This window comes from Perissodus microlepis, chromosome 11 (assembly GCF_051167445.1).
Source record: "Perissodus microlepis isolate ML-2025 ecotype Zambia chromosome 11, ASM5116744v1, whole genome shotgun sequence".
NCBI classification, from domain to species: domain Eukaryota; kingdom Metazoa; phylum Chordata; class Actinopteri; order Cichliformes; family Cichlidae; genus Perissodus; species Perissodus microlepis.
In genome coordinates, this window is record NC_140471.1 from 26,186,578 (window position 1) to 26,205,679 (window position 19,102).

General features: G+C 39.4%; 1 protein-coding gene and 1 long non-coding RNA gene across 4 annotated transcripts; one reads left to right on the forward strand and one right to left on the reverse strand.

Annotated features, from left to right (window-relative positions):
- Positions 1-1,407: 1,407 nt before the first annotated feature.
- On the reverse strand, positions 1,408-3,504 carry LOC146378033 (uncharacterized). Of its 3 annotated transcripts, XR_014801712.1 has the most exons (7): positions 3,298-3,504; positions 2,839-3,177; positions 2,448-2,729; positions 2,170-2,370; positions 1,977-2,087; positions 1,808-1,848; positions 1,408-1,699 (listed from the first exon to the last, which is right to left on the reverse strand). It is a non-coding gene; the product is annotated as an uncharacterized LOC146378033 (long non-coding RNA). The 3 variants fall into 3 exon arrangements; XR_014801710.1 differs by having other exon boundaries at positions 1,408-1,848; XR_014801711.1 differs by having other exon boundaries at positions 1,808-2,087.
- Positions 3,505-4,473: 969 nt separating this feature from the next.
- On the forward strand, positions 4,474-14,504 carry LOC146378034 (cytochrome P450 4B1-like). Its single transcript, XM_084944796.1, has 12 exons — positions 4,474-4,842; positions 5,024-5,168; positions 5,274-5,318; positions 5,410-5,537; positions 8,727-8,851; positions 8,960-9,114; positions 9,201-9,307; positions 10,049-10,239; positions 10,384-10,517; positions 12,153-12,217; positions 12,585-12,667; positions 13,450-14,504. Exons 1-12 carry the CDS (start codon positions 4,651-4,653, stop codon positions 13,619-13,621), a joined length of 1,542 nt encoding a protein of 513 aa, XP_084800922.1. The 5' UTR covers positions 4,474-4,650; the 3' UTR covers positions 13,622-14,504.
- Positions 14,505-19,102: the final 4,598 nt, after the last annotated feature.

Consider the following 19,102-nt stretch of genomic DNA (forward strand, 5'->3'; position numbering starts at 1 on the left):
CATATGTGAAGACAGCATGTGGCAGTGCACTCAGCATGTGCCCCTGAGTAATACCAATGCTCACAGTTCTGAGGTTTGATATCTGGTGTCCAACTCTGACTGAGTGCGGTCTATCTTACAGGAAGTTCAGAGCTCAGTTACAGAGAAAGGGTGTGAGTCTGACTAAGAGCAGCTTCTCAGAGAGTCTGACAGCATTAAATGCAACTTCAGTCAACTAACAGCATTTTCACAGATGTGTTACTACCTTCTAGTGGACTGATTCTGTATGTGTGCATAAAGTAAAGAGTCCAAGGTGGCCAGGACAGTCTTTTTGATCCTTTCAAAACACTTCATCACAATTGATGTGAGTCCAAAAGGATGATGGTCGTTTAAGCATGTGGCAGTATGTTTCTTGGAGAGGGCCACACTGGTAATTGACTTAAAGGATGGGCAGATTGTATGTCTATGAATACACCATCCAGCTCTGATGAGCAGACCCTGAGTGCATGCCTGGGGATATTATTTGGGCCAGCTGCCTTATTTGGGTTTGTTTTCATTAGAGCTGTGTACACCACCACCAATGGCAGATCGTGATGCAGTGGTTTGTCCTGCGTGTCATGTCCTGTCTGTCTCTGTGGGTTGGTGTTGTGGTGAATAAAAAAAAGTGGGTGAGGTACTCACATTGTTTTCAATTTAGGCTATCCGGAGTAATAATCAGTAATAATCATACTATAACCTTTTGTCTGCAGGGTGTTATTGTTTTGCTATCACTGATGATCATTATTGATTAACACTGCAGACACAGTACTGCTGTGGTTTTAACACTTATAACAGCCTTCTTTATGCAACCTTTTGCTTAGATGCTTTTTTACTGTGGTCATATTTTATATGGTGATTATACAAAACCTAAAACTGCAAGACAAAATAGAGCTGTAAAATAAATTTAGTGTAAAAAGTATTTTTTCTTTTAACAAAAAATAGAAATTGTTTAAAAAAAATTTAATTGCTGAGCTCGACTAAATTAATGTACCTAATAACGTTCCTCTTTGTGAAAGCAGCATTTAATTGCCGTAACATTTTGATGTCAACTTTAAAGAACTTTACTTCTTTACCTACATTTGTTTTATCTTAACTTGATCTGCAAGGTAATCAGAAACTGTGCTTTCATGCAGTTCATGAATGGACCTCACCTCTGTACTGAGCAACAACAAAAAAAAAATGTTGTTACAAAACATCTGTATCGCACTGAAAGCTTCTCATTAAAATTATCTCGATCCATGTACTTTAAAACACCCGCCCTGCCTTCAGAGAATTAGGTAAAAGTTCAGTTAACGATTCGATTAGAAATCATTCCTTTGTTGGAAAAAAAGACTCATGGTTTCAGATTTTCCCCTTGAGAAGCGTGTGGGTGAAGTTACAATTTAAGTAATTTGAGGAATCAGTTACTACATCAAATGACAGCAAGGATGGAAAGTATAATTCTAACCAGTGCCCTTTAATGACCTTACCTATTTTAACAGTCAACTGAAAAGCACTTTGGACCAATCCATATTGTTTTAAAATGTGCTATATAAATAAAAGTGACTGCACTTATCCTGGACTTTTTTTTCTATACTTTTATTTCACAATAAACACAATCACTGGAGGTCATGTGATTAATTCTTTTGCCGGGTGTCCTGATGATAATTGATGAATAAACCACTGAAGACTCTTCTTCCACCTGCAGTAAAAAGCAATAAATTTCATTACCCAGACAAAGCAACACGCACACACTTAATTTCTGCATGAGAGTTTTAGGTTACACCTCGATGTCAGCACAGACACTTACCCTGCTATTCAAGCCACAGCAACAAATTTGAACAGGAAATGCTTTGGTGAGACAGAAGCAGAAGCATATTCAGAATCAGAGGGGGAAATTTTTCAAGCAAACCATAAGAAAAAAAACAAAACAATAAAATACACAGGAAGTGGAAGTTAGGCGCAGCTGCATAGCCTACCTGAATGTAACCTTGATTTCAAGCAGAAAATTATAAGTGCCATTAAAATGACACATGATACTGATATACCACAAGTAAGTGGGATCCAGTCTTCAGGCTCTTTTTGAAAATCTGTTAAACCAAAAGCTAAATATTAATATTTCTTTGATTCAGGTGAAAAAGATTCACAAACAGCATATGGCTAAACACCCACCTGTTGTTGTGTTAAATGCGTTTGTGCTAAATGTGGGACTCTTAGTAACTGTAGTGTATCCATCAAACACTGAATCTATATTGCACTTTAGGGACCCGTGTGGATGTACAGGCACAGATGTAGTTGAAGTTCTGTTTGGATTATTTAATTTCATGCCGCACGTCACAGCGCAAGATGCAGATGAATCCTTACTGTCATATACTGTAAGTAAAGATCAAAAGGTTACATCAGGTTATCTTCTACTATGAAACAATTATGTTTGTGTGTTAGTTTCTCACCTGTAACTACACACAAATTGATAGTGACTCGCTTAATACTGTGTCCGACACAGCTACTCATCCAGCAGGTATATTTCCCAGCATCTTCTCTTCTGACATTTCCAATATATATAGACTTGTTGAAAGTCAAATTGTCTGTTGTTGCTATTACTTCTGATTTCCCAACAGCAGTCATTGCTTCAAAAGTCCAAAAGTTTATTTTATCAAGTTTACTTGAATATGTGTGCTGAAAACTGCTGCCAGCAACAATGTAAACTGTCTCATTGACTTCTTTCCATGTCTCTGAAAAAAGAGAGGTAAAGGATTGTGATAATTATCTTTGGCAAATTTAAAAATCATAATCACAGGTAGATTCTGCCTTAACGGAGAAAAATATGAAAGCAGGACAAACCTTTCTTCACTATGATGTCAGTGGACTTTTGGCATGTTTCTTGGCAGGTTTCACACCAGTACACACCTTCATCATCCTCAGTAAAATAACTGATGACCAAGGAATGATTGGATCCAATTCTCAATTTGGGATTGGACATTTGATGATATTGCACTCCCCTCTTATCTCGGAAGAATAACTGAACCTGCTTACTGCTATGGTCCTTCTTGTAAAACCATTTGAAAGACTCTGATCGATGGCTGTAATGCTGACACGGTATCACAGCTTGACATCCCAGCGAAAAATTAAGTTGTGCTGCGACTTGCAAAATATCACGTTGCTCATTTATATTAACAGTCACTTGAAAAAAATATAAAACATTCAACAGTCAGTTCATCAATTGTATTTTAAATATATTGTATTTAATTAAGCAATTAAAATAATGAATTTAGTTAAGTAATGATTTGATCAGATACTCACTGTTTCCTGAGAAAGTAGAGAAGTTCCAAACAAGTAAAAAGATGAAAATGAAGCCTTTCTGTTTCATATGGGAGAAATTCCTGTCCCCGCAGAAATAAAACCCAACATGAAGCATCCTGGCTGTACCATTACTGCTCATAAAAAACACAGATCACAAACTCTGCCTCTCAGCAAAAGGTTTTAGATTGAGCTTAACAGCTTAAATGAGCCTGACACATCGGAAGTGGTCCAACAGCCAGTACAGAGGAAATTTAGCAAGGTTGTCACCCACACTGTTTTTCTGATGTGGTCTGGCATATGATTTACTTCTTACATTTAGTATGGGTGTTAAGACACAAAATGTGCATCGCAAACCAGTTTCTTTTTTAATATATAGATGCCAAATATGTTCTCACATTGTATTTTATGCTGAGATAATGTTTGTGGGGGTTGAACCAAAACTGTGATTGAGCTGTTTTGACAGTTTATCGTACGGTTAAACTCACTGGAGTTTGGACTTCATGTGCAAACAAAGCACTTGTAACCAACTTATTGACTGCCAAGTACAACAACTGACACAATTACACTTTTATTAATGAGATTAAATTCTAATGAATATCATAAACGTCCCAAAAGTGCTGAGCTGAGTACTTTAAAGTGTCTTAAGTTGTCATAGAGCACCATGCAGCATGTGCAGCATGTCAGTCAGGTTTGGGCAATTAAGTATGATATGTAATCTGGAGTATTTATTCGTTTAAAAAAACATGAATATAATCTGCACAGATTATATTTAACAATATAAAGTTAGAGGCGTTGTCAAGGATTTCCTTGCTTGTTGAGTTTTTTAATCATAAAATCAATTAAATGTATTTGATTGTGTCAATATTTCTTAAAATAAACTCAACGTATTTAGTAACTATATGAAGGAACAAGTGTTTGACAGGCAAACAGAATAGCCAAAAGGAAAACCTACATTTTTGCGTGTGATGTTCACTTTACATAAGAAGAAATTCTTTCGGTTAACAAACAAAGTTATTTTTGATAGAATTTGTAAATATTTTTTTAACCGCACATGTCTTCATAATCTACTTTTTAATTCAATACTCTTCCCATATTAGCATCTTCATCATCCCAGTTCTCATTTTCCGCCGTAATGATGTTGCTGTTGCACTCCTGCGCTCAAAACGCCAACAGTTCCGTCAGGACATGAAGTCAGCGTTTTATTGATTGTCAGATTCCCCGCCTACCGGAGACAGCACTGAAAACATCGCTTTTCCTCCAGCTCTTATCAGAAAGGTGAGCTCAGATCACCTTTTGCGCTTTGTTGGGGAGGTTTTCCTGCAGGCGGAGGCGGAAGACACTTGCACCTGCGAGATGAAACTAACTAAAACTTTCGGGGAGTTTCAGCTGGGCTGGCCTCACATGCATTACGTCTTTGCTGTGCTCTGTGTTTTTGTCGTGGTTTATAAATTAACAATTCTACTTGCGAAAAGAAGGGAAGCACTGCGAAACCTCGAAGCGTTTTGGGGGCCGCCGCCACACTGGCTGTTTGGACATGTTCTCGAGGTAACTGTCTCAACACACTCGCAGCAGCTGTAACATGTGTAACCGTCCAGTAAAGCTGACCACACCATGTTGGAGAACACCATTCTGCAAACAGAGACACACACAGATGACAAACAACCCAATTTACACGAGTCAAGTCTGCCTGCTGTGATGTGTTTCAGTTGTACTTTTTCTCTTTCAGTTTAAACAAGATGGGACCGATATGGACAAGGTAGTGAAATGGGGACAGGAGTACTCATATGTTTTCCCAATCTGGTTTGGCCCCTTTGTCAGTATCATCATTATTCAGCATCCAGATTATGCAAAAACTATCCTGACATCATCAGGTGTGAGAAATGTTTTAGGTAGTTGTTGTGTTGATGCACATTTATAACTGTGTAGTAAAGTTAAAAGTCCCTAACACCATTTTTATTTGTTTTGTTTCCTAACAGAGCCAAAAGATGATTTTGCCTACCGTTTTGTGGAGGGTTGGATTGGTAAGGCTCATTTTTCTCCCTCCTACAGCATTTTTTTAAGTGCAGAGTTGTTTGTTTTGCTGCTTTCCTCACTCGTGCAAATGTTCTTCAGGAAATGGGTTGTTGGTGTCAGAAGGTCAGAAGTGGTTCCGTCAAAGAAGGCTCTTAACACCAGGTTTCCATTATGATGTTTTGAAACCATACATAAAATTGATGTCAGAGTCTGCTGAGACTATGTTGGTACGTTGAAGACAATTTAGTTGCATAATTGATAAATAAAATCAAAGTCATGATGTGTTGGTCAGCACGTGTCAGTAAATATCATAGAAGTAAAGCAGGAGCAGTGTCTGTATCCTGCAGAGAGATCACATCTTGACAGGGGATTTCTAAGAGAGAAGGTAGGAACGAAGATTGACTAGACAGAGAGCAAGGAAGTGAGGAAAAACAGGATGATACAGAAGTGTTTAACGTGCATGAACTAGTTACACTGTTAGGAGAGAGACCCATACTAAAAATTTACGTAAGTGGCCAACCCATGACTATGTTATGCGACACAGGTGCATGCAAAACCGTGCTAAATCAAAAACCTAATAACCTGAAATTTTCAAAAGAGACCCTGATAGTTAAGTCTGCATCAGGTCACACTAGTGTAAAATCTCTAACAGAAGGGCTACTGCTAGTGCATAGAGAAAGTGGCAGGAGCTGTAAAAACCAATGTATATACGATCCATCCTGTCCAGTCAACCTCCTAGGGAGAGACAGCATGGAAAAATTAAAAATTGGCATAGTGCCAGGAGCACAAGGCATGCACGCAGAATTAATGTTAAACTATGAAGAGGTAGAAGAAGAGGGACAGATTAATTATAGCAGTGCGGGAAAAGGAGTCCCCCACTACTATTGGACTCTAGACCTTCCACCATTAGAGCCTCTACAGAGGTTGGCAGAGAAGTATTTGCCACCAGACTCCCGACCACTTGCTTTTGATGAGTATCACAACACCCTAAGATTTAAACAAAGCCCAGGCCCAGATCCTTCATATGACACACAAATTCACAGATTAGGCCCACAGAAGCTTACATTGCAGCACCTCTATGTAACTAAAAGTGGCAATGCTGTGTGCTCAGTGATACAAACAGAAAAAGTACAGGAACTGAGTAGGATGCCAAAACCACACGTGTCTGTAGCACGAAATGAAAACACAGATTGGAGGGAGTTAGGTCATGTTTTGACTCAAGTTGAAAGAGACAGATATGAAAAAACTGAAGAAACACATGAAGGATGGCTTCAGGGTCGTAGAACAGGATGCATGAGGTACACATTAGGATGGGTACTTACGACACAGCCAGCAACTCATCTATCTGGCTCGAAGGACCAATTTAAATGACAGGGGATTTCTAAGAATCACCCCACAGTTCTTCAGCTGTGACGCCTGATAGGGCTGGGTATCGTCACTGATCTCTAGAATCGATTCAATTCCGATTCACAAGGTCCCGAATCGATTCGATCCACGATTTCATTTGATTCGATTCGATTCGAATCGGGGAAATTTTGACTCAGACAGTCAGAAATATTATAATTCTGATCATGGATCAGTACATTTCCATATTTTTTGTCTATAAAAACACAGCTGACACTTGTGAGACTTTATCCAAGGTGTAAGCATCACAGCAGATGCCTTTATGTCAAAGTAACTGAGGATAAAAACATTAAGGAGATTTTCCTGGCCTGGGATTTTATAGCAGATGATCTTAAAAATATTCTGCCGTAGATCAAAAACAAAAGAAAACCATTAATCAACATATGAACATTACCTGATGCTGCTGAAGTGAAGCAGAGCAAAGTTACAGAGGTTTTAGAGACACAGCTAAGCGTTTTGCAATTTTGCATAATTTTAAAAAGTTTAAATTTGTTCAGTAGCCTATTGAGCAGCAGAAATGTATGGAAGCCCGTTTCCGCCACTAAATAAAAACAAAAAAGCTAGTATCCATAACTCGAAATTTCGAGTTATTTTCTCAAAATTTCGACTTATTAACTCGAACTTTTGACTTATTAACTCGAAATTTTGAGAAAAGTAACTCGAAATTTCGAGTTACTTTTCTCAAAATTTCGAGTTAGCTCTGCCAATCAAAAATATACGTGAATGAGGTCGCTTTCTTGTTACCCAGAAGCATATGGCGCAGAGGAACGCGCACTCAAAAACGGATCCCAACAAATTGGCGCTTTCGCGAGTACGTTTGCTGATAGTAACACCATGTGATTCAGCTAATAACAGGGATTTCATCATTTGTGAAGCCAGGCTGAAAACACTCAGCAATCTGTGCATTCACGACTGGATGTAATACCGGTAGCTTAGCTGTAGCATTTGTAGCTGAGGGCTTCAGCTTCCGGGTAACAAGGAAATGACATCATTCACGTAGATTACTGATTGGCAGCGCTAACTTGAAATTTCGAGTTGCTTTTCTCAAAATTTTGAGTTAATAAATCAAAATTTCAAGTTAATATGTCGAAATTTCAAGAAAATAACTCGGAATTTCGAGAAAATAACTCGAAATTTTGAGTTATGGATCCTTTTTTTTTTTTTTAGTGGCGGAAACGGGCTTCCATAGAAATGAGACTTTCTTTTTGGAAGTAAGTAAAGGGAAAAAAACAGCGGCCCACAGCGCTGTAAACAACGGTAGACTTGTGCGTAATAAGCAAGCGAATAATGCAGAAAACAGAGATTTTTAAACGGGAAACTGTTCTTGAAGTACAGAGAGAGAGAGAGAGAGCAATCAGTGAGCTGTCCGTGCCGTCGGGTGAGAAAGGTGACATCTCACTGATTCTGACAGCTGCAGGTCCGCGCTTTGTGTTTACGTCTTTGTGCAGAATCCGTGTTCCTGCTCTCCTTTACTGTTTTAGCTGTTTGGTGGTCGTTGAAATTTTGTGAGGTTTAACCTGAGGGCAAAATAAATTATATTTAAAAATCGATTCAGGATTTTAATGAATCGATATCACGTTATCCAAGCTAGAATTGATTTTAATCAATAAATCGATAATCAAACCCCACCCCTAACGCCTGAGTTAGAAAACACAAACACTGCAGTTGTCTTTACTCGCGAGGACGGTCACAGAGCGCTCGTACTCGCAAGAGGCACTCACGGACTCGCGCTTTGTCACTGTCTGCGTTCTTTGTTTATACAAGCTTGTGTGTGTACAAAGGTAACAAAGTTATTCCAAGAACTTATAGCTGAGGTTCCCCTTTTCTAAGTCTGTATGTTCTTAGAAAAGAGGAAGCTGTTAGTTGCTAAATAAGTTTATCACACAAGAGTTCATGTAAAAAGTCACGTAGACATGTGGATTGCTTAGTGATCAATAAAAAACACATTTCATGTAGCTGATCATGCTATGTACAATTTTCTTCTGACACATCTGTTCTCTCATTGTTGGCAGGATAAGTGGGAAAGTTATGCAAGCACAAATGAGCCTTTTGAATTGTTTAAACACGTGAGCCTCATGACACTGGACAGCATTATGAAGTGTGCCTTCAGCTGCTACAGCAACTGTCAGACAGAGGGGTGAGCCCAGATGAATCTTTTTAAAGAGTCATTTACAGTGTCAGTTTTATGTTGAGTCTTTGGTTGTTGTAAATCTGCATTTAATGTTTGCCTCCTTTGTCATTTCAGTGGAACAAATGCATACATCAAAGCAGTTTATGACCTCAGTTTTCTAATTGACCTTCGGCTCAGAATGTTTCCGTACCACAGTGACCTCATTTTCCACCTTAGCCCACATGGTTTCAGATACAGAAAAGCACGTCAGGTGGCCCTCAGTCATACAGGTAAGCTTTGCTTTGATTCATCTGAACCGTTGTCAAAAATCAGTATCAGATCTACAAATGCTTACATTTTATATTCTTTTCTAAAGAGGAAGTTATAAGAAAGAGGAGAGAAGCACTAAAGGAAGAGAAGGAGCTTGGACAAATACAGGCAAAGAGATATTTGGACTTTCTGGACATCCTTCTCTTTGCAAGAGTATGTTATGTGTCATCAGTTTCAGCCTCTTACTTCAACACATTTCCCATTGTAGGATTTGCTTAATGTATAGGCAAGTCACAAACTGGTGTTTTCCTGCATAAAGGTCATACAGAAAATGAGGCAAGTGCCAACTTGAGATCGTGTCAGATATCTGAAGTACTGGCCTAAAGCTGAAATAGCATATGCATGCAGCAAATAAGCAAAGATGCATGCTGTTACCAAGCTGCATGTTAATGTCCTCTGACACAAAGACGATGATCAGCCTTTTCATTCTCGTGAGCAGCAACCTGAATACAAAATCTCTTTTGTGTAGAGACTGATCAACACTGGTTAGTGTTTTGTCCAGTTTTTTTTTCCAAAAACTTCTCTAAAAGGCAGCTTGTAGGGGCTGTCTCAGCTAGCATGTTTATTCTCTTAGTAGACTTAGCTTTCATGACATGGGTTCATGCTGTGACTCACTCTTCATTTCAAAAAAGTTTAAAACACATAAAATGATCCAATTTTTATTTATTTTTAATTTTTATGCATTTTAACTGAAAATCACACAAATTGAAAAATCTTATTTATATTACTTCAATACATAATTGTGTAATAACTGTATAATATTAATATAATCAACCGATAATGGAGCCTGAGCAGCAAAAGTAACAAAGCACTTTTATTGAGAAGCCCAGTTAGAGTATAGTGCAGTCCAGGCTGTCTTTTGTCAACTGTAAATATCCTTTATTTCAACGCCAGGATGAGAACCAGCAGGGTCTGTCAGATGAAGATATGCGGGCAGAAGTGGACACCTTCATGTTTGAGGGCCATGACACCACAGCCAGTGGCCTGTCTTTCATCCTCTACTGTCTGGCCTGCAACCCAGAACATCAGAAGATTTGCAGGAAGGAGATTATGGAGGCCTTGCATGACAAGGAAACCATGGAGTGGTAGGCTTATGAAAGGACAACATTGCAATAGGGAAACAAGTTGGTGCCATTCTGTGGTACCAAAACTTTATTAGGAGACATATAAACAAGATGTGTTTCTTATTAGTTGACTTCACTAACATTGCATGTCTGTCTCATTTTAAGGGAGGATCTCAGTAAAATCCCATACACTACAATGTGCATAAAAGAAGCTCTCCGCCTTTACCCCCCTGTACCAGGAATTGCCAGAAAAACCACCAAAACTGTAACCTTTTGTGATGGGAGAACAGTGCCTGCAGGTCAGTGATTTTACTCTGTTGTTATTATCAAAGAGTAAACATTAAATGTCTTCACTTAATAATGCTTTTGGAATCATTTCATGCCACATGGTAAACACAAACTCTTAACCGGCGTTGTTTGTCTTTACATACATAAATTACTTTTCTTGACAATTCAATAAAGGACCTATATTGACTTAGTACTTATTAATTTATTATTCTAAAAGGGCACACTGGTATTATTTGATTGTATTGTCACATACAGTATCTTTTTTATAAGCTAGTATAGATCACTAAAACGTGTGGTGTAATTGCTTTGTCAGTGCGGCGTTCTTCCAAATGGGAGTATTTAAATTATATGGGCATAAAGTACACCGCCGCCTACACATTACACTCACTGGAACTGCTCAGCCATGGGAACCCAAGAGCCATGAAGCTCCAGGCACACAGTTTTTGTGCTGATGTTGATGCCAGAGGAGGTTTGGAGCTCTGCAGTTACTGAGTCAGCAGAGCGTTGGAGATTTTATGCACTCTGCAACCTCACTGTACAGAATGGTGCACATCAAACTAATGTTGGTTTTTGCTACAATAGTTATCCTTGGTCAGAAGGAGAGGCTGACATCCAGGGAGTAGATTGTAAGAGGTGGAGTTTTTTTACACTCAGACTGATGGTACAAGGAGATATGACATGGTGTAGGAGGATGTGGAGGGGTGATATGGTGTGGTTTCTGCAATCAAGGACAGGAAATACTTTAGAACATGAATTAAGATTAAAGGGTAATAAAGCTGGCCACAAATTCCTCCACAACAAATCTGCTAAGGCGGTGCATCAACCTGATACCGCTTCTTAAGAGCGATCCCATTTATTAAAACACTACCCAAAATGGGCCACAAGATGGCACTCTAACACAAGAGATGAAATATTTAGAGGCAGTTGTTCAGCAGCCAGCCCTCTACAACTACGTAATACACCCATGTTACAGCGTACAACGTCACATTAATTGGTAAATGGAACAAATAAAACTGGAGCAAGGCCAGAAACTATCCAATAGCTGGGCCACCATAGTTATCTATAACTAGCACATATGCCAAAGGTAGCTAGAACCAATACACACAGGGTAAAGTATCTTAAAAATGAAATGTAAACTCACGTTTATGTGACACACACCATTTACTTGTTGTAAATGGTGTGTGTCACATAAACGTGAGTGGGGGCTATTTGCTTTTCTTCCCAGCAGCTCTCCCCTCGTCTCTCATCAGCCCATGAACTAAGTCAGGCTATCTAGCTCAGGAGTCCCATGAATCCCATGACTGCAAAGCTGCTGGGTAATGTAGTTCACGCTAACACGGACTTTTCTACACTCACTCTGCAACTTTACATGGTCTGGCACTTCATGGCTGAGTTGCTATAGTTCTTAAACACTTCCAATGTGCAATAATACCACTTACACTTGATCACGCTGCATGGCTAGCTGCTTGATTTTATGTATCTGTGCCAACTGGACTTAAAACCCCTACATTTGAATTATGAGTTGTGTCACAATAAATTTTTCGATATGGTGTATGCTTGTTTTGTTTGAAAGATAATGTTCAGCTACACACACCCTATAATCTTTTAATAATAATAAGCCAAGTACACATTTCTTTCAAATATAGGTTCTGTTGTTGGAATAGGTGTATTTGGAATTCACAGGAATGCATCTGTCTGGGAAAACCCTAATGTAAGTAAAGACAATTTTATTCCCAGCACAACTTACTACATGGAATACATCATCAATGGAATCTATGACGAAATAAAATTGTGACGTTTTCAGCACTCTGCCCATAAGGCTGCATACAATATACCAAATAACTGAAGAAGCAATCATGAAATTGGTGCATTAAATTAATTACTGGTGCTGTATTTGCTGAGTTGGGTAGGTCCCTGGTGCCAAAGTGGACCTCAGGACAGATTCAAGCTGGTTTAATGACTTACTTTATTATGTGTCAGAATGCAGTTTTCTCTGCGCAAGTGATAAGGGCGATGAGGTTCAGAAAATAAGTAATACACATAACACTGCTCTCTTTCTTTGCCCTGTATTACATTAGGTCTTTGACCCTCTGCGTTTCCTACCAGAGAACATTGCCAAGAGATCCCCTCATGCGTTTGTGCCCTTCTCAGCTGGGCCAAGGTTTGTCCTCACCTGAAACTATATCACTGTATAGAGACTGCTTGCAGTAGTCTCAAGTATGTGAATGTGTAACTTGACCCCATTTCCATCAGCAAACTGGTTTTATGATGGGCTAGAGCAGTGGTTCCCAAACTTTTGTTGCTAGGCCCCCCATTGTTTTACCCAAATATCCTTGGGCAAGATACTAACCCCAGGTTGCTCCCCGATGCATCCATCCGAGTGTGAATGTGTATGTATGAATGTTAGTTAGATAGCACGAAAAACTTAGAACAGTGCTTGTGTGTGATTGGGTGAATGAACGAGTTGTATAAAGTGCTTTGGGTGCTCAGATAGAGTAGAAAAGCGCTATATAAGCTATATAAGAACCAGTCTATTTACCATTTACCATTTACCATGTTCTAGTCTTTGGCTTGGAAGGAAGTTGGTTTGGAACCATATTTGGCGATGCTTCATCCTCTGCTTTGCATTTGTGTGGGAGCCCTGTCAAAAACCTGTCCATTATGCTAGCAGTGTCCAAGCATTCTTTGTTTTGTTTTTTTCATACCGTGCCGCCCCCTTTGGGAACCACTGGGCTAGAGCAAGTAGGGGAAAGGGGGAACTCACTGTAATCTAAGATTGATCTCATTTAAAATACAAGCACCTTTGGACCTGAATGTTAAAAGATAACATAATATATTTATCCCTCCTGTCCATTTTCTGCATGTCCAAATCTCAGAAGGATCAAATTATTTTAATTGTTTTTCAGGTATTTGTGTATTTCTTACATTTTATGTGTTTTGCAGAAACTGCATCGGTCAGAACTTTGCTATGAATGAGATGAAAGTGGTGACAGCTCTGACACTGAAGCGATACCAGCTCATAGCGGAGCCCACTATGAAACCCAAGATCATCCCCCGACTGGTTCTCCGCTCACTCAATGGCATCCACATCAAGATCAAACCTTTAGAGACTTAGCTAAGGTGCACTAACTGCAAGAACTGCTCAAAATTGCTTTATTTAGAAAGTAAAAAAAGTATGTTGATTCTACCTTCTACCATATAACTGAGCTTTCACATAAAATTTAATCAACTCTGTCGTGCAGTTTATGTTTTAGGAAAAATTACTTGTTGAAAAAAATCTGCTTTTTACACAAAAACACTAAAGGAGAAGCTTGTGCAGAAAGTACTAGAATTTGCTTTTTTTTACGAGTAGTACATAACAGAATTAACAGTAAATGGCATTGCACTTTTGCAGTGTAAGGCTGTAGATAAAATTCTAGTAATTACAACTTTTCCATATTAAGTTTTACACTCATCACTTAATATTTCTATTTTAAACACCAAGCAACTGTGGCCATTTTGAGATAGAGGAAGAGAACTGGTGCTATGCTGTAAATTAAATTAGCACTCAGTTTGCACCAAAAAATAATAACGGAAAAAGATAAAACAAGTTCTTCACTGTATTTTAGTATTCAGGATCAACCCAAACAAAATGGGTTAATTGAGCTCATATTTCGAATTACTTCTATTGTTTACAGAAGAGGTCCCTTTGACCTGTAATGAAGAACATTTATCTATGTTTGTGCATTTATATGAAGTCATATAAAAGCAAGGAAAGTCAGCATGAAAGCAATTCATAGATATATGATCAAAGTTTATCTCTGGAATATAACCTTATTTTACAGAGGCAGACTGTAAAGTTGATGCTTAAAAATGTGGACAATATATCAAATTACTTGCATTGCATTTAGAGTCTTTCCTCATATATACAGCTTATTGTAAATCTGAAATATCAGTTTTTGATATCAAGGCAAATCACACTGGAGTTTTATTTATGGTTAATTAAATGTAAGAAAAATGACAAAACCTTTACCTCTGACTGATATCTTTGAGTCCACTTGTCCTTTAAGAGGGGAAGGTTACCAGAAATCAATACAAGCTTGTTCTGAGTGGTCATATTAATCCAATGATGAGACATTTCTATCCTCTTGGAGGTAGGGCTGCCACACACAGGGCACGGGGGGCCACTGAATAGTTCGACTAAAAAAACGATCTTAGGTAAATGGTACGGCCTTTGTTGTCAGCATATCTCTGACACCATCTACTTCATCTAGTTCAAGCTCCCCCTCCATGACCTCGTCGACATCCAACCTGGAAAAAATACACAAAACAACATTCAGTTGCCTCGACGTGTAAACAAACCTAGAGAAGGGACACAAAAAGGACAGCATAAATACAGAGGAGAGAGGGAGATAAGAGAAGCTGGAGGACAAAGCTCCAGATCCGAACATCAGTAACTGACAGCCAAGGGGGAGAGAGAGGTCCCAGGATGGTTGATGATCCGGAACAGAGAGACCTGAGAGGAAGAGAGGAAGCATCAAAGCAGTCGAACAAACACAAAGGTTATTCCAAATTTAACACCGCAGTTTTTAGCTGCCAAGAGTTAATGTACACTGGTCTCTGTGCTGCATAAGCTGTCAAAAACACGCTGATATCCAGCAGGTAAGATAAGACATTTGCAGCTTTAGTGAGTGCAGTTTCACCAGAGTGACAGGCCTTGGAAGCAGACTGGGGGGAAAAACGTTGAAAATGATTACTGTTTCCTGTGAGGGCGCACACACTACCAGTCAAAAGTTTGGACACACCTTCTCATTTCATGTTTTTATTTATTTTCATGTGTTTTTTGGATTCTCACTGAAGGCATCAAAACTATGAATGAACACAAGGAATTATGTAGTAAACAAAAAAGTGTGAAATAACTTAAAACATGTTTTATATTTTAGATTCCATAAAATAGTCACCATTCGCTTTGATTACTCATTTGCAGACTCTTGGCATTCTCTCACTGAGCTTCATCAGGTCGTCACCTGAAATGGTTTTCCAACAGTCTTGAAGGACTTCCCAGAGATGCTGAGCACTCTGCGGTCCACCTCATCCCAAAACATCTCCATTGGGCTTACGTCAGGTGACTAGAGGCGCAGCACTCCATCTTTTTGGTCAGTTAGCCCTCACACAGCCTGGAGGTGTGTTTGGGGTCATTGTTCTGTTGAAAAATAAATGACGGTCCAGCTAAACTCAAACCGGATGGGATGTATGACGCTGCAGGATGCTGTGTTAGCCATGCTGGTTCAGTGTATTTTCAGTTTTGAATAAATTTCCAACAGTGTCACCAGCAAAGCACCCCAACACTATCACACCTCCTCATCCATGCTTCATGGTGGGAACCATGCATGTAGAGACCATCTGTTCACTTTTTCTGTGTCGCACAAACACATGGCAGGTGGAACCAAAGATCTCAAACTCAAACAAGCTACAGATTTAGACTGGTTTAATGTCCATTCCTTGTGTTCCTTGGCCCAAACAAATCTCTTCTGCTTGTTGCTTTTCCTTAGTTGTGGTTTCTTAGCAGCTATTTGACCATAAAGGCCTGATTCACACAGTCTCCTCTTCTGCACAACACAGCTGATGGTCCCAACCCCATTAAGAAGATAAGAAATTCCATAATTGAACCTTGACCAACCATACCTGTAAAGTGAAAACATGTCAGATTACTACATCATGAAGCTCACTGACAGAATACCAAGGATTTGCAGCACTGTCAACAAAGCAAAGGGGGGCTATTCTGAAATATAAAACATATTTTGTCATGGTCCGGGTGTGTGCTAGTGTGTCTCCCTCCGAGCCGGCATCTCCAACCCTGGGAGGGGCCTCTGTTTTCTGCTGATTGCTCACACCTGTGGGTGATTAAGCTGGGGACTCATAAGGCCAGCGCACTCAACCTTTCTTTGCCAGATTCTCAGCGAGCCCTTCCACGCATCAAGTTGCCAGACGCAAATCTCTGCCGAAGAGCTCTCATCTGGACGCTGGACCACTTGCCAGTCCCACGGGTTGTTCACCTGCCTGCCTCCCTGCCTCAACGCCAGGAATTTTGGACCACTCACCCGGACCACTAACCCCTCCACGCCACTACAGACCACCCGCGGCAAGTAAGCAGTACTCAGGAAGATTCAGAACACACAGCTTGCCCATATTCCTCCCGAACCCTACCTGAACGTCTATACTCTATTTTCAGTGACTCTGATCCTTTCCCCGGACCCAGGTTGACTCTCCCTCCAGCCCAATCCTCGGAGCAGCTGTTTTCCACTGACGAATGACCAGATTGCTCACTTAGCTCAGGCTGCATAAACCTCTTAGGTTTAGTGGTTGTATTTAGCACTTGTGAAACTCACATTCCAGTTGTGAACACTGGAATGTGGTGAAAATAAAAGTTGTCACTCAAACTACTTACATGCTGTTCGGCGCCGAGCAATTGAGTCCTTTTCCTTTTGAGACGGCCTCGGCCATGACATATTTAGAGATTTTATCAACTTTTTCTTTGCTACATAATTACATATATCTTGCTTCATATATTTGATGTCTTCAGTATGTATCTACAATGCAGAAAGTTGTAAAAATAAAGAAAAAACATTAAATGAGAAGGGTTGTCCAAACTTTTGCCTGGTAGTGCATATTACCAACACATTCAAAAAGACATGACTGGTCAGTAATCAGTAACCAATAACAGAGACTGCTTAAGTCAAAGATACTGAAAACCACAACAGTTTCAAAGTTAGGAGGGAGTAGTTTCACATTTCATCAGTTACTGAATGCAGGTCAGAAAACTGCAAATTAATAACTAAATGGGAGCTTCAGGAGATCTTTAAAAGGTTAAGTTGGCACAACCATCTGATAAGTTTTTAAGCAAGCACCTATAAGACAACATTTGAAGTGAAGCAGTCTCAGAATTTGTTAAAGTCTATCTACAACAGGATTCTTAACAGATCCTGCAGAAGCTGAGACAAAGCAATTTTATATATCTTTTATGTCAAAAGGGTGAGAAACTAAGCAATGGCTTCCCTTAAGTGTCAAAAACACACGATAAAGACAGAGAATTATGCTGTTCCAGCAACAAGCGGAGCACACTTATCATTCAATTGAAAAGGTTTCTGTTTTTATTTACACCTTTTGTGCACCTGTCTCCTGCAGGCCTGTTAGACAGCAAGTGTACGTATTTCTGCATACCAGAAACCCAGTTCACCATCTTGCTTTACCTCTGCTGTTAGACAGGCCAGGTGCTGGAGCAATTTCACAACAAGAGTCGTTAAAGCATGTGCAGAAGTGTCACAAAGACACGCTATAATCCCCTTCTGCAATGTGCAGGTTCATGCACAACTGGGTGAAAGTATCAAGAAGGGCCAGAAAGGCTCATGAGTCAAAAGTACTCTTTTATTTACAGTCATATTACAAAATCCACACACCCACAAGGACAAAAAGTCACCAGTACAGGTTGTATAAAAATGAAATGACGTCCTCTTTCTTTTGATCTCAGATTGCCAACCTTTCGCTGATTTAAGATCCTAATAACTGATCACTTGAATTTCCTGTGAAAACTCCCAAAATGCATTGCATCTTCCGTCGCTGCCTCATGCAGAAATAACCTCAAGCCGACTTGACTTAACTTTTTGGCCGATGTCAGACCAGGCACCACATCAAAAAGAAACAACAATGTTATGTGGCAGCCTTGTGGTCAGAATGCATGCTGCCCTGAGACCACAGCATTTAATCTGCGATTCCAGCTAGGAACCTTTGCTACAAATCACTTACCCTCTCCTCTCAATTACTACTACGTCTGTTCTGTCCACATTTGAAAGAGAAAAATCCAAACCACTATAATATATAAGATATAACACAATTTAATTAATTGGTGGACTTAAACTTGGCCACAGTCTTTATTAACCAGCTACAGCCAGCTGATTACATGTTTGACACAGAGAACTTATAACCGATACTGGATTTGTTCAAAACAGTAATACGTTGTATAAACTGCACTGTACTGTTTCATGTGAGAGATGTTAACATGCTACGTGACATTTAGAATAGTTTAAATCCTAATTCTCTTTTTACTAACCTTTTATTTTGCCTTTTAAGTTGGTATTTGTTCTTGTGCTAGTGTATACTCAGCTGTATTCTGTTAGTGCTTAGCAAAAGTTCACTTAAATGTCGAGCAGAAAAAAACTGTGAGATTACACCTGTGGTGGTAAAGTGGGCAACAAACCATTTAAAAGTAATATACTTGAAAAACCAAAGAACACATATGATCAGAATACTGTGAAATTTTAGAAGCTTGAAGCACCACTTTCATGTGATGCCACATATGGTTAGCACAATATGGAAAACGATGTAAGTGTGTAGCCAGGATGCTGACCTTTGTGCACAAGCCACCACCTAGTGGCTTGTCGGAATAAATGCAAGACACTTAGGTTCATATGATGCTGGTCTAATATATGGAATGAAAAGTTTGCAGTCAGTAATACACCTTTATTATATGTTTTCATGATAAAAATCAGCCCTGTGTTTTGACAGGAAAGTACGTTTTGCTTTCCTTTAATAGTATTTTCAACATTCTAAAGGAGTGAAA